At 52.3% G+C, this 25827-nt stretch overlaps 12 protein-coding genes across 12 annotated transcripts; 3 read left to right on the plus strand and 9 right to left on the minus strand.

Annotated features, from left to right (window-relative positions):
• Nucleotides 1-194: 194 nt before the first annotated feature.
• BDZ99DRAFT_494675 (uncharacterized protein) lies at nt 195-2346 on the minus strand. The gene is made up of 3 exons (XM_033723329.1): nt 1301-2346; nt 659-1142; nt 195-574 (listed from the first exon to the last, which is right to left on the minus strand). Exons 1-3 carry the CDS (start codon nt 1965-1967, stop codon nt 445-447), a joined length of 1281 nt encoding a protein of 426 aa, XP_033581726.1. The 5' UTR covers nt 1968-2346; the 3' UTR covers nt 195-444.
• A 305-nt stretch (nt 2347-2651) lies between these two features.
• Nucleotides 2652-4703, minus strand: BDZ99DRAFT_506149 (uncharacterized protein). The gene is made up of 5 exons (XM_033724156.1): nt 4625-4703; nt 4521-4579; nt 3281-4454; nt 3156-3229; nt 2652-3085 (listed from the first exon to the last, which is right to left on the minus strand). Exons 1-5 carry the CDS (start codon nt 4671-4673, stop codon nt 2999-3001), a joined length of 1443 nt encoding a protein of 480 aa, XP_033581727.1. The 5' UTR covers nt 4674-4703; the 3' UTR covers nt 2652-2998.
• A 910-nt stretch (nt 4704-5613) lies between these two features.
• BDZ99DRAFT_434580 (sugar transporter) lies at nt 5614-7861 on the plus strand (the record flags this gene model as incomplete). The annotated part of the gene is made up of 5 exons (XM_033717450.1): nt 5614-5848; nt 5900-6279; nt 6330-7033; nt 7094-7223; nt 7281-7861. The coding sequence occupies 5 exons, from the start codon at nt 5614-5616 to the stop codon at nt 7464-7466; spliced, it is 1635 nt and encodes a 544-aa protein (XP_033581728.1). The 3' UTR covers nt 7467-7861.
• Nucleotides 7862-8789: 928 nt separating this feature from the next.
• Nucleotides 8790-9225, minus strand: BDZ99DRAFT_458751 (uncharacterized protein). The gene has a single exon (XM_033718989.1). It carries the CDS (start codon nt 9183-9185, stop codon nt 8901-8903), a length of 285 nt encoding a protein of 94 aa, XP_033581729.1. The 5' UTR covers nt 9186-9225; the 3' UTR covers nt 8790-8900.
• A 607-nt stretch (nt 9226-9832) lies between these two features.
• On the minus strand, nt 9833-10126 carry BDZ99DRAFT_515542 (uncharacterized protein; the record flags this gene model as incomplete). Its single annotated transcript, XM_033724981.1, has 2 exons — nt 9833-9999; nt 10066-10126. The coding sequence occupies 2 exons, from the start codon at nt 10124-10126 to the stop codon at nt 9833-9835; spliced, it is 228 nt and encodes a 75-aa protein (XP_033581730.1).
• Nucleotides 10127-11366: 1240 nt separating this feature from the next.
• BDZ99DRAFT_184304 (P-loop containing nucleoside triphosphate hydrolase protein) lies at nt 11367-13279 on the minus strand. The gene is made up of 3 exons (XM_033713077.1): nt 13017-13279; nt 12273-12947; nt 11367-12217 (listed from the first exon to the last, which is right to left on the minus strand). The coding sequence occupies exons 1-3, from the start codon at nt 13140-13142 to the stop codon at nt 11618-11620; spliced, it is 1401 nt and encodes a 466-aa protein (XP_033581731.1). The 5' UTR covers nt 13143-13279; the 3' UTR covers nt 11367-11617.
• A 2892-nt stretch (nt 13280-16171) lies between these two features.
• BDZ99DRAFT_472150 (uncharacterized protein) lies at nt 16172-16519 on the minus strand (the record flags this gene model as incomplete). The annotated part of the gene is made up of 1 exon (XM_033721770.1): nt 16172-16519. One exon carries the CDS (start codon nt 16517-16519, stop codon nt 16172-16174), a length of 348 nt encoding a protein of 115 aa, XP_033581732.1.
• Nucleotides 16442-18335, plus strand: BDZ99DRAFT_458755 (glyoxylate pathway regulator). Its single transcript, XM_033718990.1, has 6 exons — nt 16442-16802; nt 16883-16988; nt 17065-17152; nt 17207-17380; nt 17431-17832; nt 17996-18335. Exons 1-6 carry the CDS (start codon nt 16779-16781, stop codon nt 18099-18101), a joined length of 900 nt encoding a protein of 299 aa, XP_033581733.1. The 5' UTR covers nt 16442-16778; the 3' UTR covers nt 18102-18335.
• Nucleotides 18071-18672, minus strand: BDZ99DRAFT_184410 (uncharacterized protein). Its single transcript, XM_033713078.1, has one exon. It carries the CDS (start codon nt 18489-18491, stop codon nt 18165-18167), a length of 327 nt encoding a protein of 108 aa, XP_033581734.1. The 5' UTR covers nt 18492-18672; the 3' UTR covers nt 18071-18164.
• Nucleotides 18673-20258: 1586 nt separating this feature from the next.
• BDZ99DRAFT_458756 (uncharacterized protein) lies at nt 20259-21513 on the minus strand. Its single transcript, XM_033718991.1, has one exon. The coding sequence runs from the start codon at nt 21245-21247 to the stop codon at nt 20738-20740; it is 510 nt and encodes a 169-aa protein (XP_033581735.1). The 5' UTR covers nt 21248-21513; the 3' UTR covers nt 20259-20737.
• A 236-nt stretch (nt 21514-21749) lies between these two features.
• On the plus strand, nt 21750-22779 carry BDZ99DRAFT_458758 (methyltransferas-like protein UbiE). The gene has a single exon (XM_033718992.1). The coding sequence runs from the start codon at nt 21875-21877 to the stop codon at nt 22685-22687; it is 813 nt and encodes a 270-aa protein (XP_033581736.1). The 5' UTR covers nt 21750-21874; the 3' UTR covers nt 22688-22779.
• BDZ99DRAFT_485360 (putative zinc-binding oxidoreductase ToxD) lies at nt 22712-23860 on the minus strand (the record flags this gene model as incomplete). The annotated part of the gene is made up of 2 exons (XM_033722705.1): nt 22712-23249; nt 23307-23860. The coding sequence occupies 2 exons, from the start codon at nt 23858-23860 to the stop codon at nt 22712-22714; spliced, it is 1092 nt and encodes a 363-aa protein (XP_033581737.1).
• Between the last annotated feature and the right edge of the window lie 1967 nt (nt 23861-25827).

A 25827-nucleotide genomic window follows, 5' to 3' on the forward strand; every position in this document is an offset into this window, starting at 1 on the left:
CTTCTCCGGAGAATCAGCGAGCTACACGTAGGGTGATGTATGGTGGGACGGAGGTGCGGGAGACCGTGGGATCTCTGGGGTGTTACAGGATGTGGAGGAGATGTAGGGCAAGAGCTCCAATTGACCAGAAGGCAGAGAATTGGGTACTAAACAAGGGAGAAATGACTGAATATAGTGCTTGGGGGCGAAGGCTTCAACACAGTAGAATCCACATATAATTACCCTTTTCGAGTTTCTTAGCATCCTAGAATGCATTCAACTACGTTCTAATTATTATCCAAAACCATTCCGTCCGTTCCTCCAACCTCATGTCTCATGCCTCATGAGAGTAAAGTGTCACGATGTCGTAATAGTCGTGCTCAAGGACCGAGAGCGCCAAAAAGAATACCTACTCCAAGCCAGGACTCCCAGACCAGCATCATCAGCCACGAGTCCGTAGGACCTTTAGGTGTGGAAGAATTCTAAGTCATCCTGCATCTTCGTCTCGAGGTCCTCAATCGTACCCTTCAGCTGGGCTTTTCCGAAAATCTTATCGGACTCGCGGCCTTGGCAGTATCGTTCGAAGATGTCTTGACTATTAGAAAACAAAAGTCAGCTTGACGGCTACCAGATAGTAGATAGCATCACGAAGATTCGGATTCGGTCGGAACAGACTTACGTATGCTGATACCAAGTCTTCTTCTCAAACTCCTTCCCACCTCTGTAACTCGCCGCTTCGATCTGCATTCCCATCTTCTCAAACTTCACCCGACCAACACTCCCAAACGAAGTGACCAAGCTCTTCTCGATCGCTGACACGTCTCTCTTAATAATGTGGTCCACCTTAATGGTCAAGACGGCAAGGTTGAGCTCACGCATGCTATCTTGAAGCAAGACACGCCAGAAGTGCTGTTGAGGGGTCAGTAGCGGGTTGAACAATTCGAAGACTTGGTTTGGCGTGAAGAATCGTAAGACATGAATGAGCGCATATCGGCCAAAGGAGAAGGAGAGCTTGCGAAGCTCGCTGCGGTTGATGGGTCCGATTTGACGCAGGAACGTGGTGAGGTGTTGCGTTCCGAAGTGGAAGGTTGTCGTGCGGAAGAACCATGGGGTGATGTGGCAGTTGATGGAACGGGAGAGGGTCAGGAGTTTGGCGATAGAGACTGTATAGTGAATTAGTCGTAGATCAATATCGTGTCTAGAGAAAAAGAAAGCAGGGATATAACGATTCGTGACATGTCCTAGTGATAAACCATAGGGAAAGATACTCGGAAGACGCGTGCTGTGACTGCAACTTGATCTGACACGGAGAATGACTTACCATCATCTACCGGGCGCCCTACTGCTCTGCTTTGACGAGAACTGTGTGGCTTCACCTCCTCCCCATTTCCCATCGCGAGCTCAAATATCCATTGTTGCAGCTCGATAGGTAGTAATGTGAATTTGTTAAACAGCGGACGCACAGTAACAGGGAATTCATCGGACGCAAGGCGTGGTCGTCTTCGTGTAACAGAACCACAGCGGTTCCGATTCTGAGCTCGCGTCTGATATTTCCGATGCTGTCGTAGAAACCAAGTTCGCTCGTCCTCCCATCCACTCCCGCAGCGGATTGTCATGCGGTATTTGAATTGATTTAGTAGAGGGAAAAGGCGGACCACTATAATGATGGGCGCTGTCTCACCGTGAGGTAGGAGCTCGCATATAACTGGTTCCCCCAGGGCGTAAGGCTTCTCAGAGCGCCAATCTGGCGCTTGGGGTGATATCTTCCCAGAAAAGCTGCAGTTCGCGCGCCGATTCAAGGACCAGATTTCCAGGTGCTCGATGAAGTTTCGCCGGGCTTGTTTGATGGACACCGGGCTTTCCGATTTTCTAGGCGATCCGGTTTTGGGCGACACCGTTCTGCTCCCTGGTGTTCGTAGCTTGCTCTTAGGAGTGACAGGGAGCCCACGACGTGAGATCGGGGTGCTTGGTGTAGTTGAGGCCCCCATGGTGACACGTGTGTCGGAGCCTAGAAATCAATGACGGCGGCAGGGCTCGTGAAGATGAAGTTCGAGATTTGAAGCCGGATGAAGTCGGATTACGAGGACTGAAAGTGAATCGTCGTAGCCGCCCGAACTTGCAAAGCTTGTGAATGCAGGAACAGCGTGAATGTGGCTCCTGCCTGATGATATTGAGCGGCGCCCGTATCATCGAGCGGTTTGAAGTCCGCAATGTGATAGAGAGCTAGAGATGTGACAAGTAGGCCAAAAGTGAGGTTGATGGCGGACGTCACGAAAGGCTGTTAACCGCTCGTCGTCATGCCTTCGCCAAACTTGGGCTCGCTGGCTGGGCGAAGCTGATGGCCGCTCAGAGAAGAGGGAAATTGCAGCAGCCGTCGGGTTTCTAGACTATGAAGCGGGCTCTACGGCGACCAGGAAGCTCCTTATGAAGCTCTAAGTTGCAGTGGAAGGGTGCTGGGTTTGGTAGGCAGCGCAGCGCTGCCTGGAGTGGCCCATGGTGTGACCGCGCTTATATTTTACGCTAGTCCATATTGGGTCTACTTACCAGTTATATTACCATCATTCACTCTGGAATTCAAAGCAAACTGATGGGCTCCCGCATAGGGCTACTAGAATAGTCTTTCAAGTGATGCGTCGATTTCTGCTGGTGAGGAGCTACGGTTGATTTTGCGCGACCTCAGCATATGCATTTGCGGCGAACTTGAACCACTTCAACGGAACTAAATAAAAGGGCATAAGGCGCAAGCGCATCTTGACCATCATAACACGTAGCTAAGATACTCCATAACAAGTCCGACTCATGAGTTTACGGGGCGAAGAGTAGCTAGAGGTTTCGACCTCCAACGTCTCGAACACCAAGCAAAGCACCTTCTTTCTCGCTACTTACCAAAAACACAACATAATTGGTTCAAATTCTATTACACGTGATATGACATTACCATGCTCTAAGTCACTGAGGCCAGTGTCTCTTCTCTTAAGCGAAGACTTGCCGTATATAAATGCCTTGAGGTGAAGGTGGCTTAAAGCTTCGCCTCGATATGGTCCAGTACCTTCGATCTCTCAAACGGCCCGTCGTATATCTGGGACTCTAAGGCCTTCGTATTTACCTGTATAGTCGTTAGCTAGGAGCTCATCTTAGAGGGGCTGTGATGAAGGTAGTAGTGATGGTGGACTTACATGAGCCATACCTAGATTATGGACCTTCTCGACACCTAGTAGCCTCATCGCCGTCCCCGTCTCTTCCGTAAGGACTACAAACACATCAGCGGACTATTAACAGTGCTATCATTCGGAAAACTTACTTTGAAGTGTCCTTTCCACGCCTTCCTGGCCTCCAGCACCCAACCCCCATAACGCCGCTCTTCCTATACCTACACCCTTAGCGCCCAAAGCGAGCGCTTTCACGACATCGGTCCCTCGCTTAACACCTCCGTCGACGAGAACGTCCAACTTCCCGAAGACCTCAGGACAATGTTTCCGGATCTCTAAAAGCGTATGCACAGCCGGGGGTGCCGTGTCCAGCGCTCTACCGCCATGGTTCGAGAGCAGGATTCCCCGCACGCGAGGTGCAAACGTCGACGCAATGAACGCATCCTCATGAGTCTGAATACCTTTGAGTACAATCGGCAAGTGCGTCCGGCGCGCTAGCCATCTCAGCGTTTTCCTCCACGTGAGTGTAGAGCTAGTGCCCCAGTACTGCTCCTGCCTAAAACCATTGACCACCGGGGCTTCCTGATACTTGAACCGCTCGTCGATTTCGCGTTTTCCAGGGAATGGGGCATCAAGAGTCAGCACGATGAACTTGATAGACTTGAGGTTGCTGATACGGGCGATATTAGCCTCGTTCTTCGCGTTATCTTTCTCCACGTAAAGCTGCCAGCCGAAGACTTGGTCGTCTGGTGCATCGCGGACGATGTCCTCGGGGGTGAGTGACGCGTTTTGGGATATGATGTACAGAGCTCCGAGCTTTGCACACGCGGCTGCGATTCCTCTTTCACCTGACGGGTGGGCGAGACGTGCTGCAGCTGCCGGTGAGACGAACACAGGAACTTTGAGGCGATTTCCGAGGATTTGCGTGCTCATATCGCATCTTGAACAGTCTACGAACACCCTGGGGCGGAGTAAGATGGAGCGGTAGGCTTGAGTGTTGAGTGCTTTGGTGAGCTGGTCATCGCTTGCCCCATAGTAGTAGGCCCATGACTTTGGCTTGATCTTCTTCGTCGCGAGTTCCTCGATTTCGTCAAGGTTCAGTAAAGAGTCCAGAGAAGGTGGTGCGTCCTCCTCTAGCGTGATGGGTAGTGTCTCTTTGGTGATTTGGGTTGGTTCAATGATGATTGGCCCGAGCAGCGCTTCAGGTTTGAGGCTATCCAAAGTCCCAGGGGGGTGTATCGGATCGTAATCTTCCGTAGCGTCACGCCCAGCGAGCCTCAGAATCGCTTGAGAGCCTCCTGGATGGGTTGGCAGAAGCTCCGTCACCTTGATATCGTCAGTCGTTGTATCGAACTTGAGAAATGCGGAATGGGTTGGAAGTAGGTATCGTACGTCGTACACATTACCATAGAGGATGACCCAACAGCTTTCCGGGGTATTGTGCTTGCTGACTGCTTGAATATCAGCTACTGCAAAAACTGAAGAAGCATTATTACCTTCCGCTGGAGCGATTGGCTTCAGCTCCACCCGCTCAGACCCGGCCATGATGAAAACTGCGAATCGAACCGGTAGCTCATGGCGATGGAAAGAGTTATCACGCGAGATGAAGTCGTTAAGTAAGGTCCATGTCCATCGGCTCACTGTGCCAATCACAGTGTCGCGGTGTTTAAGTCGGCCTTTGATCGCGGCAACAGTGGCGGACCGATAGAAAATGCGGAGTACCCCGGAATGGTGCTTGCCAAGAAGCACTAGGACGGAATGACTCGCAATAGTGCACGGAGGCAGACCAAATGGAAGATGTTGAATCAGTACAGTGCCTCGGCTTCGAATGTTTTTTCAATGGTCACGCTGCTCAAAGTCCGGGCTTCATCCGGCAAGCCCTTGAAGTAGATTCGAGGAGCAAGGGACTATTCACTTAGAACAAGGCGTGGTTGATAATCTCGCAGGCCTTGACCACTACTCGAAATCCCCATGGATTTAGCAGCTAGCAAGACACCTGTGTGTAGTCAGTATGATGACTGTGCGGTATAGAGATTGGACTTGTATTGCTCCCTAGCAAGTGGCTTGTTTTCCGTTGAGAAGACAAGAGTTGGAGGATGTAGCTGAAAAGTGCGAAGAGGACTTCGTGCTAGCGCCAAGGAGTATAGTGATGGACTGGATATGTAGCTTCCCAAGTTGCCGGGTGTGCAATCCGGGGATCGAGATACCAGATTGACAGGACCAGGTCGATTCTTGCAAAGCCCGACCAGATATCCGGAACGCAACCTGGGAAGGACGGATCCCTGAATCATGTTAACCCGCTCTCTCCTGTTCTTCCCCGCCTCACTCGGGCCTTTTATAATGGCGGCGTTTGACAATTCCATCACAGGATCGATCGGCATTTGACGGCGACTGGGTTCCCCAGATTCAAAAGCTGCATGAAGACCACTTTAAATCATGAGTGACCATCCGTTCCCGTCATTCGATTGCCTTTCCCTAGATTATCATGGTGTCCAGTACAGCAGATGTCCCACCTCGTGGCGCCGCCACACCAGAGAACGAATACCGTGAGGCGACTCTGAAGCAAGACGTGGTGCTCGAAACGGACGAAAAACACCCTTCTCCGCTGAAGCTCACCTTTGAAGAGATCATTGGCGATAACAGACCTAATCCACGGGGTTTCGGTTATCTCAAGCTTTATGCGTTTTGTTCTTTGATCTTCTTGTGTTCCACCATGAATGGTACGTCCTTTTCGAGTGTCCTAAGTAAGTTCGATACTAATAGATTTTAAGGATTCGATACCTCCTTAATGGGCTCAATTAATGCCTTACCGAACTACACGAAGTACTACAATCTTCCTACCAAGGGCAACGCAAGCACGGGCATAGTCTTTGCCATCTTTCAAGTTGGCCAGATGGCTGGTGCTCTTTTCATCTGGATGACAGACTGGCGTGGCCGCCGACAACACATATTCTTGGGTTGCCTAGGTGTAGTTGTTGGTACTATCGTAACCGCTACTGCAAAGACCTTGCCAGTTTTCATCGGCGGGAGGTTTTTATTGTCGTTCTTCGCAACTTGGGCCCATACGGCATCGCCGCTGTACCTAGTTGAGATGTCTCCGCCACTGTATCGAGGCTCGGTTGCTGGCTTGTACAACACTCTCTACTACTTCGTAAGTCGGATCTCAGTTTCGTAGTCGCATATACTCACCTCATATCGTAGGGATCCATTATCGCTACATCCGCAGTTTACGGCGCGCATTTGCACCTCAAAGACAATGGCAACCTAGATTGGCGTCTTCCCTTGTGGTTGCAGATGGTATGCCCGGCATGTGTCTGCATCGGAGTCTGGTTCCTCCCCGAATCGCCTCGCTGGCTGATTGCCAAAGACCGAAACGAGCAAGCGAGAGCCATCATCGTCAAGTATCACGCCAACGGCGATGCCAGCCATCCTATTGTTGACCTAGAGATGTTCGAGATGACCGAGTCGCTGCGCAACGAAGGCATCACTCACTGGCGCAACTTCTTTGACCTTAGCGTGCTCACAAAGACACGCTCCCGACGGTATAGGCTGATGTTGAACATTGCCTTCAGTTGGTTTGGCCAATTCTCGGGCAACAACGTTATTTCGTATTATCTGCCCACCATGCTCACGAATGTCGGCATCAAGGACACAAATATGAAGCTACTGCTCAACATCATATATGCATTGACGGGATGGATTGCGGCAACCCTTGGTTCCCAATTCCATGATATTGTCGGCCGTCGAAAAATGTTCCTAGGATCCACAGCCGGGTTGGTCATCTGCTTGTCCATCATGGCTGGTACTTCGTCGAGTTTCGTCAATACCCAAAACCAAACAAGCGCGTCGGCTAGCATTGCGTTCATCTTCATTTTCGGCGTCATCTTCGCGTTTGCGTTCACCAGGTGAGTCGTCGACAATAAGTCCGGCGAGTTCTTCGTATCGAGGCTGATTTGTTCTGAAAGCATGCAACCGATCTATCCGGCGGAGGTTATGAGCAACGACATGCGTGCCAAGGGCATGGGCGTGTTCAAGTTGACCGCTGGAACGGCTGGATTCGTCAACACCTTCGCAGCTCCTGTGGCATTGAGCAACGTAAGCCGTCTTCCTGCTAGCAGTTGGACAAAATAGGAGTGCTAATGTTGCAAATAGATTGGATACTGGTTTTACGTTTTCTTCGCGGGTTGGGACGTCCTAGAATTCGCCTTTGTTTACTTCTTCTTCGTTGAAACAAAGGGAAGGACTTTGGAAGAGCTTGACGCCGTGTTTGAAGCGAAGAATCCACGGAAGGCGAGCACCCAAACTAGGGCTCTGCTATCAGAGGAAGACGCCAACTGAATGGCACCAGAACGAGTGAGAGTAAACGGAAGGGAGATTTATGGCACAAGCTACAATGCCTCGTCATAGAAATCCGTACACTCGGTTACCGCTGCATGAGGAGCCTCATAGTATTTTCAGCATTCCAAGTGAGAAAGAAACTCGGCGTTTTGGACCAATGGTAAACTCGCGAGGCTACCCCAGACAGCGTCGTCAGGGTGTTCGCAGATTGGAATATTCTATCCGCTGCCCTCGGTTTCTATAGACAGTGACAGGAAAGTGTACGGATATCTATGGCAAGGCACTGTAGTTGTTCAGCTTCGAGCTGTTAAAATTCTCTAGCATCTTCGACGGAGACAAGAGATAGGAAACACAAGTCTGTAAAAGTTTGAATGAGTCAAAAAAGTTTAAAAGCGAGTCTGCAAGAGTTTGAAATTTAACTTCCGAGGCTGCGAAATGGTGAGCACGTGACTAGTTTGAATGAGTCTGCAAAAGTTTGAATCCTGGTTCACCGTGGCTGCGAAATGGAGAGCACGTGGCTCCCCCTCCGAACCATGGACCCCTCCCTTAACTCACCACCGCTGGCTGGCGCAAGAGCCACAACACCGTCCCATACCGCAACCATTTCGACAAGTATTAAGAAATCGTAGAAAGCAGAGGACATGGTCGCCTTAGTTGGGGATGTAATGGCCTAAAAAGGAGTGAAAGACAAAATAAAGCGTACAAAGAAACAGAGCATCAGAAGGGCTATGTATGTAGAAAAGGGTCCCAAAATCGGTAACAAAAAGCCACGGTCGGGGGAGCTTAGTCTATTACTACTGTACAATCACCCTTTCAGGTGCTCTTACCCAGTGAAAAGCAACTGAATCAAGCTGTGATCGCGTGCGATGAAGTCACAGAGGATGTAGAGAGAGAACGTCGGATATGTGTTTACCTAGAAGCGTCGACAATATCATACATACCGATTTATCCACTAAAGACTGTTCTCCAGCTAGACCATAGACAGTCAATGAAGCAGCCCTCTCTCCACTTGGCCAAACTGGTATTCATGCAACGATATTCTGAGCCTCCTAGCATGCGAACACCCTTCATGCCCTACCAATCCAATTCTACCATCAAGCTCTCAAGGCTTCCAACCTCTTTTATACACGTACCAGTATCATACACACTTCTCCTCCGTTCCCCCCCCCCTCCCCTATTCCTCCAACGCCGCCTCCTCCATCGCCTCAACCGCCCTCTCCAACTCCCTAATCCGCCCGCCCACCCTCCGCCTCACCTCCTCCGCCACCCCCCGATCCTCCCCCTCCACCACCGTCTTATACGCAGCCTGCAGCTTCTCCAGCTCCTCCCTCGCCGCCGCCCGGTCGTCCTCCGCGTAGACCGTTTTCTTGACGGTTTCTTCGGCCGCGATTTCAAATTCGTCGCGCGCCGTGCCGTAGCTATGGTGTGTGTGTGTTAGTGGAGGTAGGGGGGTTGGGAGAGGGCGGGGAGAGGGGGGCCGGACAGGTCTGTGATTTCTTCCATTTTCTGGTCGACGAGGGCGGGGTCGAAGTCTGCGCGGCGGCCGGGGGTTGTGGCGAAGAGGCGGCGGGGAGCGGGGCGAGATGATGTGTGCTCTATGCGAGTGGGAGGGTGGAGGTGGGTTGGCGGCTGTGATGGGAGGGGTTGGGATGGGATGCGGAGGGCTCGGAGGTGCTGGGTGGAGGAGAGGCAGCGGCGGGGGAGGGTGCGGGAGAGCATTGTGGCGGGTTGGAAGAAGTGCAATTGGGGTGGTATGAGTTAGGAAACCTTTGCAAAAGAGAATTGATGAGTGTGAGTCGAGATGGCAGAGCTCTGAGCCGTGACGATGTCATAAAGTTTGATGAAGGCGGAAAAAGGCGGCAGTATTCTAGACAGTCCCGTCCAATCGGGGATAACCGTCTAGAAGGATTTAAGCGTATGAAGTCACTAACACAATGGAGCATAGATAAATGTAAATCCAATTCTATTATTCGTAGTCATACTATCGTATCCATGCCAACCCAAAAGCGTAACAAAGGTGCGGGGAGATTAACCAAACCCTCTCAACCCAGCCAAAGCCCTAAAAAACCCTAGATGAAATATCCCAAACCCGGAGATGTAAAGACCTCTTACAAGATGGAATGAAGGAAAGAAGACTAGAGACCCGCCGTGGCTGTGTGCCATGCATCTATATCCATACGCCGTAATGGTGCCCGACCCAGGCAAGATGAACGAGCAAGGATAGTCAGAGCAGGTGCCTCTTTTGGAGTTGTTGTCACTGACTCTTCCTTGTCCGACATCAAGCCGAAAAGAGAAGATTGTGCCGAAGCGTGCCATCATATCGTTTCGACATCCCAAAGAGTGTAAAGTGCAGTAACCAAACTCCTCTACTGGTAGTAGCCAGAGTTGCTAGCCGAGGAGCTGGTTGTGGAGTCGCTGGTTTGTCCACCTCCATTGTGGACGACTACCGGGGTCGGTTTGCTGCCATAGCCACGATTCGACCGTGAAGAAGTGGCAGAATTGGCGTAGATTGAGTTCGAGGTAGACGAGTAGGCTACAGTAGAACTCCCGTTAGTCTGAGCTATGTTGGGCCTTGAGGCAGCTCGTGGTGGTGGCTTACAGGTCGAGCGAGGTGCGTAGGCAGGTGCCTTTGGCTTGGAGTAGGAGTAGTTGGAAGACATTGCGTCTGCGGCTGAGATTTCAGGGTAATTGCGGCGTTTGAAGGCGCAGGAAGGCTGTAGATTCGGCGCGTTGATTTGTTGTCTTTGAGAAGCGCAAGCGGCGAAGTATAGGCTTCTGAGTATTTGGTATGGCACGGGACGAATAATGGTCAGGTTGAAGCGCAAGACGTGAATAGATAGCTGGATATTGCAATGACTCTTGACAGTATGATTCAGTGAAGGAAGAAAGAATGACGGCCATAGCCATTGTGACCTTTATACTCTAGGCAGATTCCTGAGGCCGCTCACCCAGGCGTTGACTGTTCGGCCAGCTCCTATGGACAATGTAGGTGCCTGAGCGTGTGACTGCTTGGAGTCATTGAGGCGGTGCCGGCGGCCCCAGGCCGGTGAAGCTCTGAGGCAGAATCCATAGCTACCGGCCGCGAACGCGCAAGCGCGCAGACGCGTAGAGTCATCAGGGAGAAACAGGACGTCGAAGCGGCAAGAAGAGACCCTTCACGCGTTCGAGAAGCGGCGACAGGTTTCCAAGAAGAGAGGGTCTGACAGAATGACAATGCGTATGACTGGGACCTGCTGCAAGGCACACAACGCGGGCCAGTGAGCAGCAGGCGATTGAAAGCTTGTCTGCACTGGCGCAGGCTGTAGCAATGGGACAGTGACTGGACTGCTGGGGGAAGAGTAGCCACGCCTCCTCGATCAGGCAGAGTGCGGGGGCTGAGCAGGTTGGCGCCTGGTGCCTCGCGCGGTTACTGCAAAGAGGCCACCGGCCCTGCGGTCAGTGGGCCACACGCTGCGAAGAGTGGAGAGGGCGGGCAGATGATGAAACAAAGGGGAGAGAGAACTGCGTGGCCGTGATGGAAACAGAAATGGGCGAGGAGGTTGGGGAAGGGCGGAAGACTGAGGCCGAACGCGAGATGGAGCCCGAACCCTTGGCTATCCAGGCCAGGCAGAAGGCACGACTTCCAGGCATCTCCAAATCCCCATCTCATTACCGAAGCTACCCGCAGCAGCAAGTTCGCCACCCGCTGAGCAATCTTCGCTGTAATCGTAGAGTCCAGGAGTATCGTCGTGACCGGTGAGATCTGTTGTGAGTGTTGTCGTAGCTGAGATGCCCCTCAATTCGGCTTGCACGTGATGCATACGCCCAATTGCATTTCCAGGGAGCAGATGAACAGAATTGAGGACCTAGAGAGCGGAAGATGTTTTTTCTACAGCTATCGTGGAACAAAATAAGGTTCAGGGGTTCACGGGAAGGTCCAGAGCGAACCCCTCCACGCACATAGCACGTGATGTCTCAATGAGGGGAAGCAGTCTGTCAGGTACAGAGTCTATCAGGTACAACAGTGCAAGGCTGTGTTGAAATGCAAGGCTTAGTGCTGCCTTTTCGACACTGCGATTGATTCGTCACAGCTTTTGCTGCATATAGTCCAATATTGTCCAATACCAAAACGCCAACCGAAAATAAGAAGCTCCAGCTCAAGAAATAATCCTCTATTGGTCCATTTCCTCTCGGAGAATCTTGACCTGCTTCTTGATCTCCTTCCAGAGCACCAAGTCATCCAATCCAGGGTCATCCCTCACAAGCGTATAGCTAGACATCCTCGAAGTAACAACACTCATAGCCTCAGGCCCAGCATACATGTCGATATTAGGCGCACCCTGTGACACCGCAATAGCCAGCAGCGCCGCTACGAAAGCCTCTTGCATATACGCGAAACTAAATTTGTCCGTGATCTTAGCAATTGCAGTGCAAAGCTTGTCCGGGAAATCAAGATCGTCGTTGTCGGAAAGCTTGCCTTGCCAGTAGTGGCAGTACGCGATGCGCTCCTCTAAGCTTGGGTCTGGAAAGTAGTACTTGCGGTCGAAGCGGCTAGGACGCTTTGAAATTCCGGGGTCCAGACGGTCGAGGTGGTTGGTGCTGCCGACCATCAGGATACCATCGTTGCTTCGCAGGCCGTCAACTTCGTTTAGGAAGTAAGAGCGCACGCTGTCGGAGACGATGCTGTCAAGGTCTTCGAAGACGAGGTAGCAGGGGGCTTCCCGGCGAGCCTTACTGAAGATTTGGCCTAGGGAGTACTCTGGGCCAGCAAACTGCGTCATGTCAGCTGCTAAATCAGAAGGATATGCTTTGTCGAGGGAAACTTACACTACTAAGAGTCCGAACATAAAGAGTCGGCACAGCTTCCTTTCGCTTATACAACGCATGCATCATCGCTTTGATCGAAATCGTCTTCCCATTCCCCGGCGGCCCGTAATAGATAATCCCCCTCTTCCATGGCACCTTCAACCTCTTATACGTCTCCCGCGAATCAAAGAAATTCTCCACATCATCAATGATCGCCTTCTTCATGCCTTCCTCCAATATCACATCCTCCCACTTCGAATGCTGCACGCTCTGCCACAGCTCCCCGCTCTTCTGCCAATACCCCCCATCGAAAACCCAGACCTCGTTATGTAGTTCCTGGCCGTACTTTGTCGCCGCAATAATCAATTCGTCTGCCGGCCGCTCCTCTTTCGTGAGGATGTAGTTGTTTGTGATTTGTGGGTATGCGCTAGACCCATCACGTCCGTTTGCGACGTAAAGCAGGAACTCGTGGCCGTTGTATTTGTAGACGTATTTGCCGAAGAGGACGAAGTCGGCTAGCACGCCGGCTCCGTGGTCTAGACGGCGTGCCGGGGGTATGTACTGGCGCCATTTTATAGGTGCGTAGACAGGATCGGCGGTGTCCTCGATAGGGATAGCAGAGGCGTGGCCGGCATCTGCGAAGGCGAGGAGGTTGCAGGAGCCTTGTGGGGAGACGACAACGTTGAGCTCCGGATACTGTTTGTGAGGTGTTTGTTGGTACTTGTTGATTGATGAGAAAAAGGGCACAGCTTCAGGACAACGTACCTGCTTCCGGAGAGCTTCCACGATGACAGTGTCGGTACTGATACGCTGGCCACTGGAGTGGTGGAAGTATTCCCTTCCCGTCTCGTCGTGAGCGGGCCGGATTGCGATGCTCTGGGATCCGGTCATGGCGGAGCTTGAACGGTGGTGGTTTGAGGAGGTGTTGAAGCCTGCGAATACAGGATGTCTGCTGGAGGTTGATGGGGAGACTGATGTGGAAGGTTTCAGAGGTTTCAAGTGATTTGGAGAGACCTTGAAGCTCGTAGGTAAGCTCGTGTTGACCCGTCCTCGAGCTTCCAAGGGAGAGCTCCAAGATCGTCATCATAGTGGCGGAGCAGTCGGGGGTGGGGCGGAGGATTCGCCGTTGTTGATCACAAACCTGCAAGTCAACAACATCTTGCCATCAAAGAGGTCTATCACTGAGAATTAGAACGCACGACGCTATACAGCATCTCAAAGTAGGTACTGTTGTTTCCACGCAAAAAGGTACCCCATATAATCTTCCACCAAGCCCCTGTCCGGAGTCACCACGAAGAAGGGAATCCCATGCGTGCCCTCTCCGCTGTGGGGGAACGCCACGTTCCCTCACGACTCCTAAACCGCCTAAAACATCCTGCGGACGAGTGGAGAAATTCATATCATGCCATTCCAAGTCTTCTCGTGGCAGTATGCAACGCCCACATGGCAAACGCGTGTCAGTTCGCAGTGGCTTGCATGACCTGAGAATGGAACGATTGACCTTTTGCAACGTCGCTCCGCGGCCGCTGCAGGACCTCAATCCTGCAACCGTATTCTGCACCGTTGTTCGCCGAAAATCTGGTGGTTAGGTATGGTGTTCTGTTGTCTGCTCCAGCCATTCGTCCTAACTATGTCCGCGTCCGAGGTTGTTGACAGTTTCTCCGTGCATCCGGAGTCTCTGTGTTTCTGCGGGATGAGGCTTTTCGTATCATCTTAGCGAGTGCGCGAGGCGTAGCTAAGACTTGAGACTGAAGATTGGCGTCGGTGTATCCGGTTGCACCTTTGTCGCACTTTGCCCGAATCTCTATTCCTCACGTCAGATTCGTGGTTCGTCGTCGTTCGAATGCAGCTATAATGAGCTCTTAGTGTTAGTTTGATGGGAAAACGTGCTGTAAACTTCATACATTGCTACAGTACTAGGAGCGTAAGTTGATCTCAGATGCCAGGTGTTCGTTGTGGAGTTACGTTAGTCGCGTTTCGAAAGATGACCCCTTGACTGCATCAGCTAATAGTCCAGCGTCCAGCATGCAGGAGCGAATCGATTCCCACGTATGAGATTAGCCCCAGAAAACTAGTTCGAGGTCGTGGCTCTCGTTCTCGTGGTACTACTCCGTGCGTGTTGGATCAAATGTATTTAGCAGAGAAAAGAGCTGAAAGTTGCAGCAAATAGGTCCTGGGGGTGGGGATGCCGTGCTCTATTGTATGTCGTGCTCTATTGAGCAGCACGTAGCATCTGAGAGTAAGACCTAAGATGGAAGCATCCATCCCGCAGGTAGGGATGCTGAGAGCAATAATATTTTGAAACTGCGCCGTCGGAGGGAATGGCCCGTACCGAATCTGGGGTTAGCTCAAATACCTGGATGAAGTATTATTTCGTCTACCAGTCGACCCAAGACATGGAGCTCTTCGCGAAGAGGGCTGCTGGGGGATTGCAGTAGTAGCTATTTTCGAAGAGACGCATCTCGTCACTGAAGCATGTTGTCGTCGTGATACGATGATGAAGTAACTGGACGAAAGTCTCTATATATAGAGCTGGAACGCAGTGCGAACGTTTACAGTCGATAGTTCTTTGTCAACTGGAGCCGAGAATGCTGGTAAAGTAGCGACTTGAGTAAATAATCGCATATGAGTCCTGGCTCGTGCGCAAAGAGGAGTGACGCTTCTCCCGCAGAATTTGGAAGGTAGAGTTAAGTGACCCTATCGAGCCTCTAATCCATGCGCGTTAATGGAGTTCTGACAGGCCGGCCGTTGAGAACTGAAAGTATGTAATACAAGGGGTCTCGTGCCGCAATAAGCTGCTTAAATTGTCCCGCCATTGAGAAGCTAGGGACACCAGGGACATGGCATGGGTTCGGGAGAAGCGAGTATGGACCATAGCATGAAGGACCAGATTGGCGGGCTCTGAACCTTGGAACCGTTTTTCGGTTCCTCTACTTTTAAGGTACAAAAAAATACTTCCATGCGGCCGCGTCGTGGACACCGCCTATTTTGCGCTTCCGGCGCGATAAATGATTCAGGAAGAGATCCAATACGGCTCCACTTTATTATCACGAAAAAGATCGTGATTTCTAACGCGAGGACAAACTCGGGAAACTGAGGCTCTCGGCGGCCTTGGTTAACCTCCACGAAGCGTGCAGGTGGTGCGTCGGAAGCCGAGATAGATTTCTCTCCTCAGGTAGTGCCATCGACGCGGCTTTGTAGCCTCCCGCTGGACCGAGTCCACCAGATAGGCGGAGTGAGATCTCAGGTGATTCTCGCGACACCCGGTGTTGGAGGCGTCAAGGTGGGTTCTAGGGCTGGCGTGCTGGAGCCGCGATATGGGCCCACGCTTGCTCCACGGTCGTGACGACTCTCCCTCTTCACGTCCTAACTTCAATAGAAAGAAATTCAAGCTGAAGTTTCGACAGTGTTTGCCCGAGCCAAATCATCGAGAAATCAAAAGTCCAGAGCCAGTCACGGGGTGTAGCGATGCCGCCACCGGGAGCTTCCGAGCCATCTCGTCTCATCGAACCAAGCTTCAGCCATCTCGGCGATGATGCCACAACCATCCCGGGCCGGGCAAATCAAAAGGTTACGATGCCGAGGATTTCTGGACAGGCCATCGTGGCTGACGCTGGCATGGGCTCGGCGCCTAGGTCCAGGAGCAGCATCGCATGCGCAGGATGGCCAGAGGAGTGTGCTTCGAGAAAATTGCGGCACGGCGAGGAGACGGCGTCTTCTATTTGAAATCCTACGAACACCAGAACACCAGCACACCAGGCACTCTATGCGTCACGGCCCGGTGATGCAGCCGGGAAGCACGGCTTTCTACACTGCTCGACCGTGTGGCCCTTGGGCCCAAAGCGGCCTCGGAGGAGCTCTGCATTTGGCACTCCACAGCAGCGCTCACGGGACCTGCGGGCGGCAGTTGGCAGCTTCAGTCACGACTCGAGCCCGTCCCGCTCGTCCTGGCGATGACGAGCATGGGGTGACGGCACAGACGATCGGGTCTGTCGCCCGTTGGAGGGCTGCGAGGGCTGGCAGCGCCTCTGCTCTTCTTCTGGGGACTCGCTTTGTGCCGACGTGCAGCGGTGGTCCCACGCCTCGACAGCCATGGCCTGCATGCCTCTTAGTGGCTGATCACCCACCGACGGCTGCGATGCTACGGCCGGGGGCGTCTTTGTTGACGCCTCTTGTGCCGGAACCTGCGGAGGGATGGGCATCTCGCTGCCCATGGCGGGCGCGGAAGGGTCTAATTGCCAGCCCTTGGCTTGCATTCCCAGACCCATGATGTTCTCCACGGGGCTTGTCTTCGTCTAGAAGGCTGATGATCCGATAGTGGAGCTCCCGGACTGCCAGGCACTATATTTGACCCAGTCTTCCCCCATATTGCCCGGACCGCTTTCAGTTCACCCCAGATTCTGATTTCAAACAGTGTGGAGACTCTCCACTCGTGTTCCTCTTTCTTGCCGGCTGCACGATACTCATTTCTTCCACCCTCTGTCCACTTTACGCTTCCTACCCATCCAACAAAGACAGTGAATAGTAATGGCGACCGCACAGGAGCACCAGGTATGTCACCGTTACTGCCGTTGCCCCAAACCCTCGTCCATTTTCTCCTTCGCGGTTACATTCGGGCTGACGCGTGACAGAATGCCGCTGCGGTAGGTGGAGAGACACCATACAGTAAGGAGACCAACGGGACCAGCGCCATTGACCACGGCGCGACAACAAAACAGAGAGCACCCTACGATTATGGTACGCATTCCTCGACGTTCAATTCTTAGACAAACTTCGACTTCTTGCATCGTACTCATGTTCATGCCAATCACAGGCGGCAACCCACTGGCACACGTTCGCACGAACGATTCTCAGCTTCGCATGCCAGCGTTCGGTGGAGAATTCCAGCCCGGTCTATACAGGTAAGATGAATTTGAATGTGAATACCAATATAAACGATTCTAAGATTCTCGTAGGCCACCAAACAGGAAGTTTGGTAACCCAGCGCCATTGGGTCTTTCAGCGTTCGCCTTGACCACCTTCGTGCTCTCGCTCATTAATATGGGCACGCGCAACATCGGGGAGCCCAACATCGTTGTTGCGATCGCCTTTGGTTATGGTGGTCTTGTCCAACTTCTCGCTGGCATGTGGTAAGTCCCAATGCGCCAGCTCCCGTATGATCCCAAACTCACCATCCCAGGGAAATGGCCGTCGGAAACACCTTCGGTGCCACCGCTCTCTCGTCCTACGGCGGCTTTTGGCTCTCGTTCGCCATTATCCTAACCCCCGGTGGCTTCCAAATCGAGTCTACTCTCGAAGCCAAGGGCCCAGCACCCTTCTTCAACTCCTTCGGCCTCTACCTTATGGGCTGGTTCATCTTCACCTTCATCCTGCTCATCTGCACCCTGAAGTCCACCGTCGCCTTCTTCAGTCTCTTCTTCACCCTCGACCTCGCCTTCCTCCTGCTCGGTATCGGCTACCTCCAGCACGGCGCGGCTGGGCCCAACACCGGCTGCATCAAGGCCGGCGGTGTCTTTGGCATCCTCGCCGCCTTCCTTGCGTGGTACAACGCGCTCGCCGGTATCGCGGATAGCTCCAACAGGTATGTTTCCGCCCCACTTTCTCCACCGACCCCGGTTCATGTTTTTCCCTCGTGCATACTGCAACACTATAAGATGCATACTGCAATACTATATCATGCATTACCCCGACACTACACACCCGTACACACCCGTAAACACCCTTAACTAATTCCTTCCTCCCAGCTTCTTCGTCATCCCCGTCGCCCACTTCCCCTGGAGCGACACCGGCCGCGAGCGCCGCAGCAAGGTCGACAACTCGAACGCGCGCGATGCCGCTCACGTCGCATGAAACTGTTACTTGCTCTGCGCACGCGCAAATCATCCAATTTTTTAAAAAATACCCCCATCGTTCTTATTCCTCGTCATTCAGTTTTATTCGTGCGCTAGTGAAGCTGTACCAGCCGGGAGGGAGGGTAAAGGTTGTTGTAATTGGATAAACTATGAGGTGGAGTGGAGTTCGGTTTGCGCGCGATCGGCGGGCGTGGCTTCGGCAGCCCGCTTGCCAGAAGATTGCGGGGAAGGGTGATGGGGGTTGGGGGAGGTTCCACCAATCAGAGAGGCGGGGTTGCGCATTTCTAATAATTTGAGGTCTTTTGTTACGACATTTTGAGTGTTTGGATTGGGCGAGTGACTTTCGCGCTTCACGGCTTTGTTCATGCGCGGTGACTGTTTGCGTCATGCATGGTGATCAAGTGACTGCGTGGAGGTGCTCCGAGGAGCGTGCCGCCGCCCGGGCTGTTGATGATGGCGGGTGGCGCCTAGGAACTGCCGATGACGCAGCGAGGTTGCGATTGTGATGCCGCTTTGCAAGTGAGGAGTTTATGGGGGGATTCCAAATGCGGAGTGTGCGGAGGCTTGATGTGGAGGTGGGACCGCATTAAGCATTTAAGTGGTACGCTAGATTAGCGTCCGTAGACGAGAAGATGCATTTCCGTGGACGATCTTTGGATAAAGGTCACAAGGACCTGGGAAGCGAATTTGTAGTTGACGTCAGGGAGGCGCATGCAAATCTCGGGGCACTCGGGGTTGTAAGGGTTGGAGATGGGAGGCGTGAGTGTTCTCTTCTTACGACAGATGGACATTGTCAGAAGCAGAGGAAAGCTTTGTTCGTGTAAGGTACTCTACGTGGTGAATTTTTCCTACGCCACACGTGCAACGTATCCACATCCTGATCCGTGGCAGCGGTTTTGTGCGATTAATGGTGTGACTTCCTGGATTCCAGGGACATGGTTTGGGGGTTTTTGGTCAGGATTATCCTGTCAAGCCAGCTTTTGGTGGAAAGCTTATGGGCGTTAAGGTAGTTCTCTATGTTACACAGGCTCCTGATAATCGTCGCTCTTCCACGAGCTGTGGGGAGGCCTAAGTCACGTGATATCACATGATTTCCCCCTGTGCCTGAACAGCAAGCATTTGCAAAATAACGCACACCGAGATCTAGCCCCTAAGACTTGCCTACCAGCCAATTCGTAGTAGAGAAGTGCACAAAGAAGAGATAACTGCAATTCCTTCGCCACGGTTCGCTCGATTCACGAGTTGTTCACTTCCATCACTCATTCGTCCAAAAGAATAAAAGAACAACTACTTAAGTGACCTCCAAGTATTCTTCCTTTTCCTAGATTTCCACGTCTTTGCCCTCCCCATTTCGGTCACGTTCAAACATAGGAACTTTGTACATCTCCAATAGCGTCTGTGTCTTTCGTCGAATGAAGGTTACACATCCGGCATCTATTTACTATTTAAAGCAAAAGTAGACGTGGCAGATTGAATAAGGCTAGGGACTCAAGAACACGGCCGAGAAACGTATTAAATTAATTTATGTAAATACCCAAGGCTTACGCTGATTGCAGACGCGCAGTGCAGACTCAATTTATCTTTTGTTCCCTCTTAGACCAGGATGTTCCCAAGTAAGGCAACCATGCCCTCTGCCTTCTACAGTTTCTTAATACTTGCAGAGCTGGGAGATCGCGGTACCGTGGGACGGTGTTGTGGCTCTTGCGTTAGCTAGCGAGCTGTGATGATATAATGAGGGATCCATGGTTCGGAGGAGGTCCCCAGCGTTTTACTTCCGCACCAAAACTCGGATAAGCAGAATTCTCGCAGGCCTTTAAAGTGAATGGGGTATGCAGCTCCATCTAAAGACCTATCGCAGAGTGGTCCTGGATATGTTGCCTCTTGGGCTTGAAGCTATTGCAAGTTGCTAACTCAAGGAGCGGGTATGGCGAACGAGATTTAAAAAAAACTGGAATCAACATCGTGGCGCGGAGAAATGAGTGCAAACTATAAGGAAGCGAGCGCAAGATAGTTGACCCAAACGAGGGGGAAAATCGAACCTATCTTTACATAAGAGCAAACGGGAACTGTAGAGCTGCTCGAATCATCGACTCCCAGGTACTTCATAGATGTGACCGCGACGGGGAGTAGGTCTTAGTGATTTCGGAACAGATTTGCCCATGGAGTTTTAATTTGAATTAACCAAAATATACTTTACGCTCTCCTCCAAATCGAACCCACAAACTCATGGTACTAGTATGCAGACAAAAAGGAAAGGGTCAGGAGGACCTGACTGGTGCTTTTTAGAGCAACGTATGATATTCAGCAACTTTCCTGACATACCGCAGAAAATAAAAGAGTATACATAGCTGAAGAGAATCTGATCGATACTGATGCTTTGCGTATCTTTCCGCCTTGGCGGTTTGAGCTGGCGGGTACGTGCAGTCGTGGAGCCACCCGATTGCCCAATCCCTTTCTCGCTGCTCACAGACGTACCTTCCATCTCATCGTAACTATCAATAAGATTCAAGTTTGAAAGAGACCTACTACCGAAAAGAAAGAGTCAAGTAGAGCTTAGAAGGCTTGTTCTAGATTTTGAGTACTTTGAGCCAGATACAGCTCAGGCAGGAAACATGCAAGACCCCAAGCAATCCCTTAGAACTTATACACCTCGTCCTCCGGAAACGCCCCATCAGCTAAACACTCCCCACCCAACGGCCACTCCTCCTCAATCTTAACAATATGACACGGCGAATAGACAACGCGCCTATGCGCAATCTTCCACACCCCCTGCCTCTTCTCCACCCGGTCCAGATACCTCACACGTAGAAACATCTCGCGATCGTAGCCTGGCTCGTCTTTCGCTCCCATACGGCAAAGTGCAATGGCGTAAGTCTCGCACTCCGCGACATCGCCCTTGATCTCGACGATCTGAGTGCCGTTGTGATGCGTCCAGTGCATACCAGGACGGCCCTGGGCGCGCATGAAATCAATAAAACCCGTTGCAGAGCCGTTGTAGACGCCGTGGTCATCGATGCCGTCCGGGTGGTAGAGAGAGGCCAGAAGGGCGTGGTCCTGGCGGTCTAGGGCGCGTGGATAGGTGTTGAGGAGATTGCGGATCTTGGACTCGTCGATTAGGTGCTGGATTTCTGGGTCACGGTCCATGGCGGTAATATGATTGAGTTGATCTTTGGCGGTTTTTGAAAGTTACGAACAAATAAGAAGGCAAGATTCTCTTTCATTTCTTCTTGTTTTTTTTTCCTTTTATCATTTACAATCCTTTCGGCATTCGGAAGACTACCGGAATCGGGAGCGTGCTGCTCCGTTGCTATCATAAGCCATATAAACCATGAGGGGTTGTTGTTAGATCCAAGATGTTTGAGTAGAACCAACGTGCTTGATGGAGGTTGGTATGATGTCTTCGTCAGGAGGTTTGAAAAAGAGTGGAGTCGGAAGGATGAATCGCTATTTGGGGTAATAGTAGTTATACCGTATAACACTTAGTATTCTACGGCATGCTACATGCCGAACTAGCGCACTTCGACCTCCGACTTCGGCCAGAGCTCCGTGATATCAAGCTCCCTCCTCCAGCACGATTGACCATGTAGGATCCTCTTCGTTAACGATTAGAACTCAGCAGTGCGATATCGCTCGATAGATGCATATAAAGGAGGTAGATAGCACGCTTCGCACGATCAGAGCTCCATTCATTTCCATATACTAAATACAACTCTACTTAGCTGTCTCCTTAAAGCATATATACATAAGACTCCTAGGGAATACACAGCAAAAATGCCCAACAAACCCTCATATGTCCACGGTCACCACTCCTCCGTCCTCCGATCCCACTCCTGGCGAACCGTCGAGAACTCCTGTCCTCACCTACTCCCTCACCTTCGACTGGACGCGAAGATACTCGACGTAGGATGCGGGCCTGGCACCATCACCTGTGACCTCGCGCAACGCGTCCCACAAGGCAGCGTCATCGGGGTCGACATGTCCGCCGATGTGCTCAAGGGTGCCGTGAAGCTTGCTAAAGAGCAAGGTCTAAAGAATGTTAGCTTCACGACCGACAATATCTACGACCTGCAATACCTAGATGGGAGCTTCGATATCGTCCACGTGCATCAGGTGCTTCAGCATATCGACGATCCGGTCAGGGGAATGCGGGAGCTGCGCCGGGTCACGAAGGCTGGAGGACTGGTGGCGTGTCGAGATGTCGACTATTCTGCTACTCTATGGTACCCAGATATACCTAGCATGAAGGAGTGGTGCGATCTCTATCAGGATGTTGCCAAAAGCACAGGAGGTGACCCGAACATCGGACGTCGACTTCACGCCGTTGCGCGTGAGGCTGGCTTTCAGCGGGATCAGATCGATGCCAGTGTTGCAACATGGTGTTTCAGCACACAAGATGAGCTGGACTTCTGGTGCAACATGTGGGCTGACCGGACGCTGAACAGCGATTTCAAGGTAAAGGCCAAGCAGGGCGGGTTCGCAACCGACGAGGACTTGGAGAGATTCGCCCAAAGCTGGAGATCATTCGCTAAGGAAGAGGATGGCTGGTGTACGCTTATCCATGGGCAGCTGATCTGTCGAGTCTAGGTATGCGTGAAATAGTGCATACTATTACAATTCAAGCTTGTAAATCAGTTTCTTTCCGCTCACTTTCCCTTCCTTCATTTCTAGAATTCCCCTGAATACACCCTCCAACCCTCCATCCCTCACATCCATTCTATGAATCTTGATTTTGCCTTCCGCGATAAGCCCTTCGGCTACTTTACACCACATCTTCATGAACTCGAAATCCTCCTCACTGGCCTCGAACATCTCCCCCGCAATCTCAAACTCCCTGCCTAGTCCTGTGTATCCGAGATTGAAGCTCACCTCCACATCATCCCGAGGAGAAAAAGTATCACCGGTGATGGAGCCATACCAAAGCTTACTCCCATCCGGCTTGGCAGAATCCGAGAACGCTTCCGCACAGATCTTTGCTACCTCATCTCCACCAATGGTATCCCAAATGTCGTAGAGCTGGTTATCCGTATAGGCCCGAATCTCCGCGCCACATCCAGGCGCCCTGTAGTCAAAAGCCGCCGACGCACCAAGGCTCTTGACATAGTCAAAATTGCGCGGATGACACGTCGTAATCACCTCAAAGCCCGACCTATCACCAGCATCAGCAAACCTCCCCATGGAAACCTCCCGATTGCTCAAAACTCACAACTTCGCAAACTGGATCCCGTACGCCCCCATCCCCGAACTCCCCCCATACACCAAAAACCACGGCTTCTTCCCCCCCTCCCCCGCTCCCACTTCCCCTTCCTTGCCGCCCAACCCCTGAACCGGCAGCCTCTTCTTCTGATAAAACGCCTGCCCCACCGTCAGCATCGCCACCCCGAGCCCCGCGCCCTCCTCCCAGCTCATCTGCTCCGGCAGTTTGATCACCAGCCCCGCAGGCGCAACTACATACTCGGCAAACGCGCCGCTCGTCGGCGCCGTGGTGTTCGCGCCGTGCACGACGCCGCACACGCGGACGCCGATCTGGGACGCGTCGACGCCCGCGCCGACGGCCGTGATGACGCCGGCGTAGTCGCAGCCGATGGTGCTGCCCACGGGGCCGAGGCCTAGGGCGGGGGCATCGATGTGCTGGTTCCAGTCGGTGGGGTTGAGGGCGACGGCGTGGGTGCGGATGAGCAGGTGCCCTGGGGGCAGCGGGGGCAGGGGGGTGGTGACTACGGCGGCGTGGGTGGGGGACTGGATTTTGAGGGCGTGCATGGTGGTGGGGAGGGGCATGGTTGAGAGAGAGTTTGGGGGACTTGGGTTGGAGGGGATGAGGTTTGGGGATGGGGGGGTGGAGGGTGGGATTGGGCAATGTGGGAACGTAGATTGGTGCTGTTTGAAGGGTTGGTAGTTGAGATGGCAAGAGGAGACTGGTTTATGTAGTTAATTGGATTGGATGTTGTTAGTTGGAATGCAATAGTCAGCAAGAGGGATTGGTAATATGGTGTATGCCATAAAGGGAATACGCTCAGCAGGGGTTTTGCAGAGTCCCATCTCCGCAAGGGTCTAGCTTGTCTCGAAAGAACGTATATTGAATGTATTGGTATCGCTGCATGCCGCTTCTCGAGCAAAACATCCCATCAAGACTCCATCGGCCCGCTCATAAGTCAGCAACTAGTATCACCGCTCAAAGTCCGTCATATTCGTTCGTTGGCGTTAGCAGGGATGCATCGGCGAGCTATTAGAGCTTGTCTAGACGGGGCAGGTCTGTAGATGGTGTTAGTTCAAGTTATGGCAGAGTATGAGGCTTCTGTGTGTAGAGAGTACTCACAGCACCACAAGAGCCGCAGGCCTTGTTGTCACCGCTGATGGACGCGCCGCACTTCGGGCAGGAAGAGTTATGGCTGTTGACAGGGGTTGTGATACTGGTAGACATGTTGCCTTTGACTTGAGTAGTTGACTTTGTGGGGAACTGTTCGGACGTTTGGATGTGTCTTGGTGGTGAAGTGTTGTGGTTGTGAGAGACGGTGAGGGGTGGCGGGGTATAGGTACGGGCGAGCTGAAACCGCCTAGCAACGGGGCTTCTGTTCGACACGTGCCAGGTGACCTATCTCTCTCGAGTAGCCTGGGGGAGTGATTGGTGATCTGTAAGACTCTCATGCTCCTTCCGTTTTAACGTGGTGCTTTACGCTCCATTCGGGATAACCATCTGACTTGCATCTGACCAATCAGATGTCGCTTATATCAGGTAAGAGGCACGTGACATTTTTGGAGGGAGTGAAAAGCCGCCTTCCGTAGGGATTTGGACTTCGATGGACGGCTAAACTCAGTTGCTGGAGTTATCTTCATGAGGTTAGTTGGCGTATTTCGAGTTCGAGAGATAGAGACGGTATAATTACCTTCATCGGGAACCCTATACAGCCTTCACACATCAAACTCAACCACCATCCCTCGGCTGAGGCTTCAGACAAAAGAGACGACCGAGAAAGGCAGTCACCCTCTTCCAGGATACTTTCGACATGGTACCTTATGATATACAGAAAATGAGAATAAACGCTTTCCTCTACACCCAGCTCGCCCCAACCCACGGCACCGCAACCTTCAAGTACTCGCGCAACCACCATCCTACCTACCTATCCGCCTCCTAGCCTTCTCTCCTAGGCCTCAGAACCCTCGGCTCAGGCACATAAAAGAGTGGCGCAGCCAACACCGCCTCCCATGACCGGAATTGCAGCTTCGCCCTTCCAACGAGGCTGAACGGTTGCATTCACGCCCGTCAAGCCTTACCGACCGGTACGAATCTAGCCGCTTTGTCCACCGCGCCTGCGTCATGCTCGTGTTGCGGGTCCCTGGCCCCACCAGGCCGTTGGAGACGATTGAGCTAATCGCAAGGCTGAAACATCTGGGGACATAATTTTGCCTGCATCGGGTTGGGAGGTGAGGTGGGGGCTGAGGTATTTCTGGATTGGGGAGAGGGCAGATGTGGGATCCGAGGTTGGAGAATTGCGAGCTAGAGCTAGTGGGTAGATGTGATTTTAGTTTGACCGGATGGCTCAGGGGTGGGGAGGTGCTTAGGAACGGGTTGGAAGCGGAGGATGGCCGGATTGGGGAGCCGAGTCATGGTGTTGCTGTGTACGCATGGGGTGAGGCTAGATAAACCTGGCGTCTGGGAATTTTACCATAGTGGCGGTGCTAGGTGGGGGTCTTTTTCTTTTACCGCAGCCTCGTTGGGGTAGTCTTCA

Source organism: Mytilinidion resinicola (genome assembly GCF_010093595.1).
Source record: "Mytilinidion resinicola strain CBS 304.34 unplaced genomic scaffold BDZ99scaffold_3, whole genome shotgun sequence".
NCBI lineage: Eukaryota > Fungi > Ascomycota > Dothideomycetes > Mytilinidiales > Mytilinidiaceae > Mytilinidion > Mytilinidion resinicola.

What these genes read in the sequence shown, in the direction of transcription:
- BDZ99DRAFT_494675 (XM_033723329.1), bottom strand. Translation starts at nt 1,967, where the DNA reads ATGGGGGCCTCAACTACACCAAGCACCCCGATCTCACGTCGTGGGCTC. An exon ending in AGGGCGCCCGGTAGATGATG is followed by an intron (nt 1,143 to 1,300) that starts GTAAGTCATTCT and finishes TTCACTATACAG; the next exon opens with TCTCTATCGCCAAACTCCTG. An exon ending in AAGACTTGGTATCAGCATAC is followed by an intron (nt 575 to 658) that starts GTAAGTCTGTTC and finishes GTTTTCTAATAG; the next exon opens with TCAAGACATCTTCGAACGAT.
- BDZ99DRAFT_506149 (XM_033724156.1), bottom strand. Translation starts at nt 4,673, where the DNA reads ATGGCCGGGTCTGAGCGGGTGGAGCTGAAGCCAATCGCTCCAGCGGAA. An exon ending in CGTGGAAAGGACACTTCAAA is followed by an intron (nt 3,230 to 3,280) that starts GTAAGTTTTCCG and finishes ATGTGTTTGTAG; the next exon opens with TCCTTACGGAAGAGACGGGG. An exon ending in ATAATCTAGGTATGGCTCAT is followed by an intron (nt 3,086 to 3,155) that starts GTAAGTCCACCA and finishes ACGACTATACAG; the next exon opens with GTAAATACGAAGGCCTTAGA.
- BDZ99DRAFT_458751 (XM_033718989.1), bottom strand. Translation starts at nt 9,185, where the DNA reads ATGCTCTCCCGCACCCTCCCCCGCCGCTGCCTCTCCTCCACCCAGCAC.
- BDZ99DRAFT_184304 (XM_033713077.1), bottom strand. Translation starts at nt 13,142, where the DNA reads ATGACCGGATCCCAGAGCATCGCAATCCGGCCCGCTCACGACGAGACG. An exon ending in TGGAAGCTCTCCGGAAGCAG is followed by an intron (nt 12,948 to 13,016) that starts GTACGTTGTCCT and finishes CCTCACAAACAG; the next exon opens with TATCCGGAGCTCAACGTTGT. An exon ending in ATGTTCGGACTCTTAGTAGT is followed by an intron (nt 12,218 to 12,272) that starts GTAAGTTTCCCT and finishes GACATGACGCAG; the next exon opens with TTTGCTGGCCCAGAGTACTC.
- BDZ99DRAFT_458755 (XM_033718990.1), top strand. Translation starts at nt 16,779, where the DNA reads ATGGCGACCGCACAGGAGCACCAG. An exon ending in CGACCGCACAGGAGCACCAG is followed by an intron (nt 16,803 to 16,882) that starts GTATGTCACCGT and finishes GACGCGTGACAG; the next exon opens with AATGCCGCTGCGGTAGGTGG. An exon ending in TTCCAGCCCGGTCTATACAG is followed by an intron (nt 17,153 to 17,206) that starts GTAAGATGAATT and finishes AGATTCTCGTAG; the next exon opens with GCCACCAAACAGGAAGTTTG.
- BDZ99DRAFT_184410 (XM_033713078.1), bottom strand. Translation starts at nt 18,491, where the DNA reads ATGACGCAAACAGTCACCGCGCATGAACAAAGCCGTGAAGCGCGAAAG.
- BDZ99DRAFT_458756 (XM_033718991.1), bottom strand. Translation starts at nt 21,247, where the DNA reads ATGGACCGTGACCCAGAAATCCAGCACCTAATCGACGAGTCCAAGATC.
- BDZ99DRAFT_458758 (XM_033718992.1), top strand. Translation starts at nt 21,875, where the DNA reads ATGCCCAACAAACCCTCATATGTCCACGGTCACCACTCCTCCGTCCTC.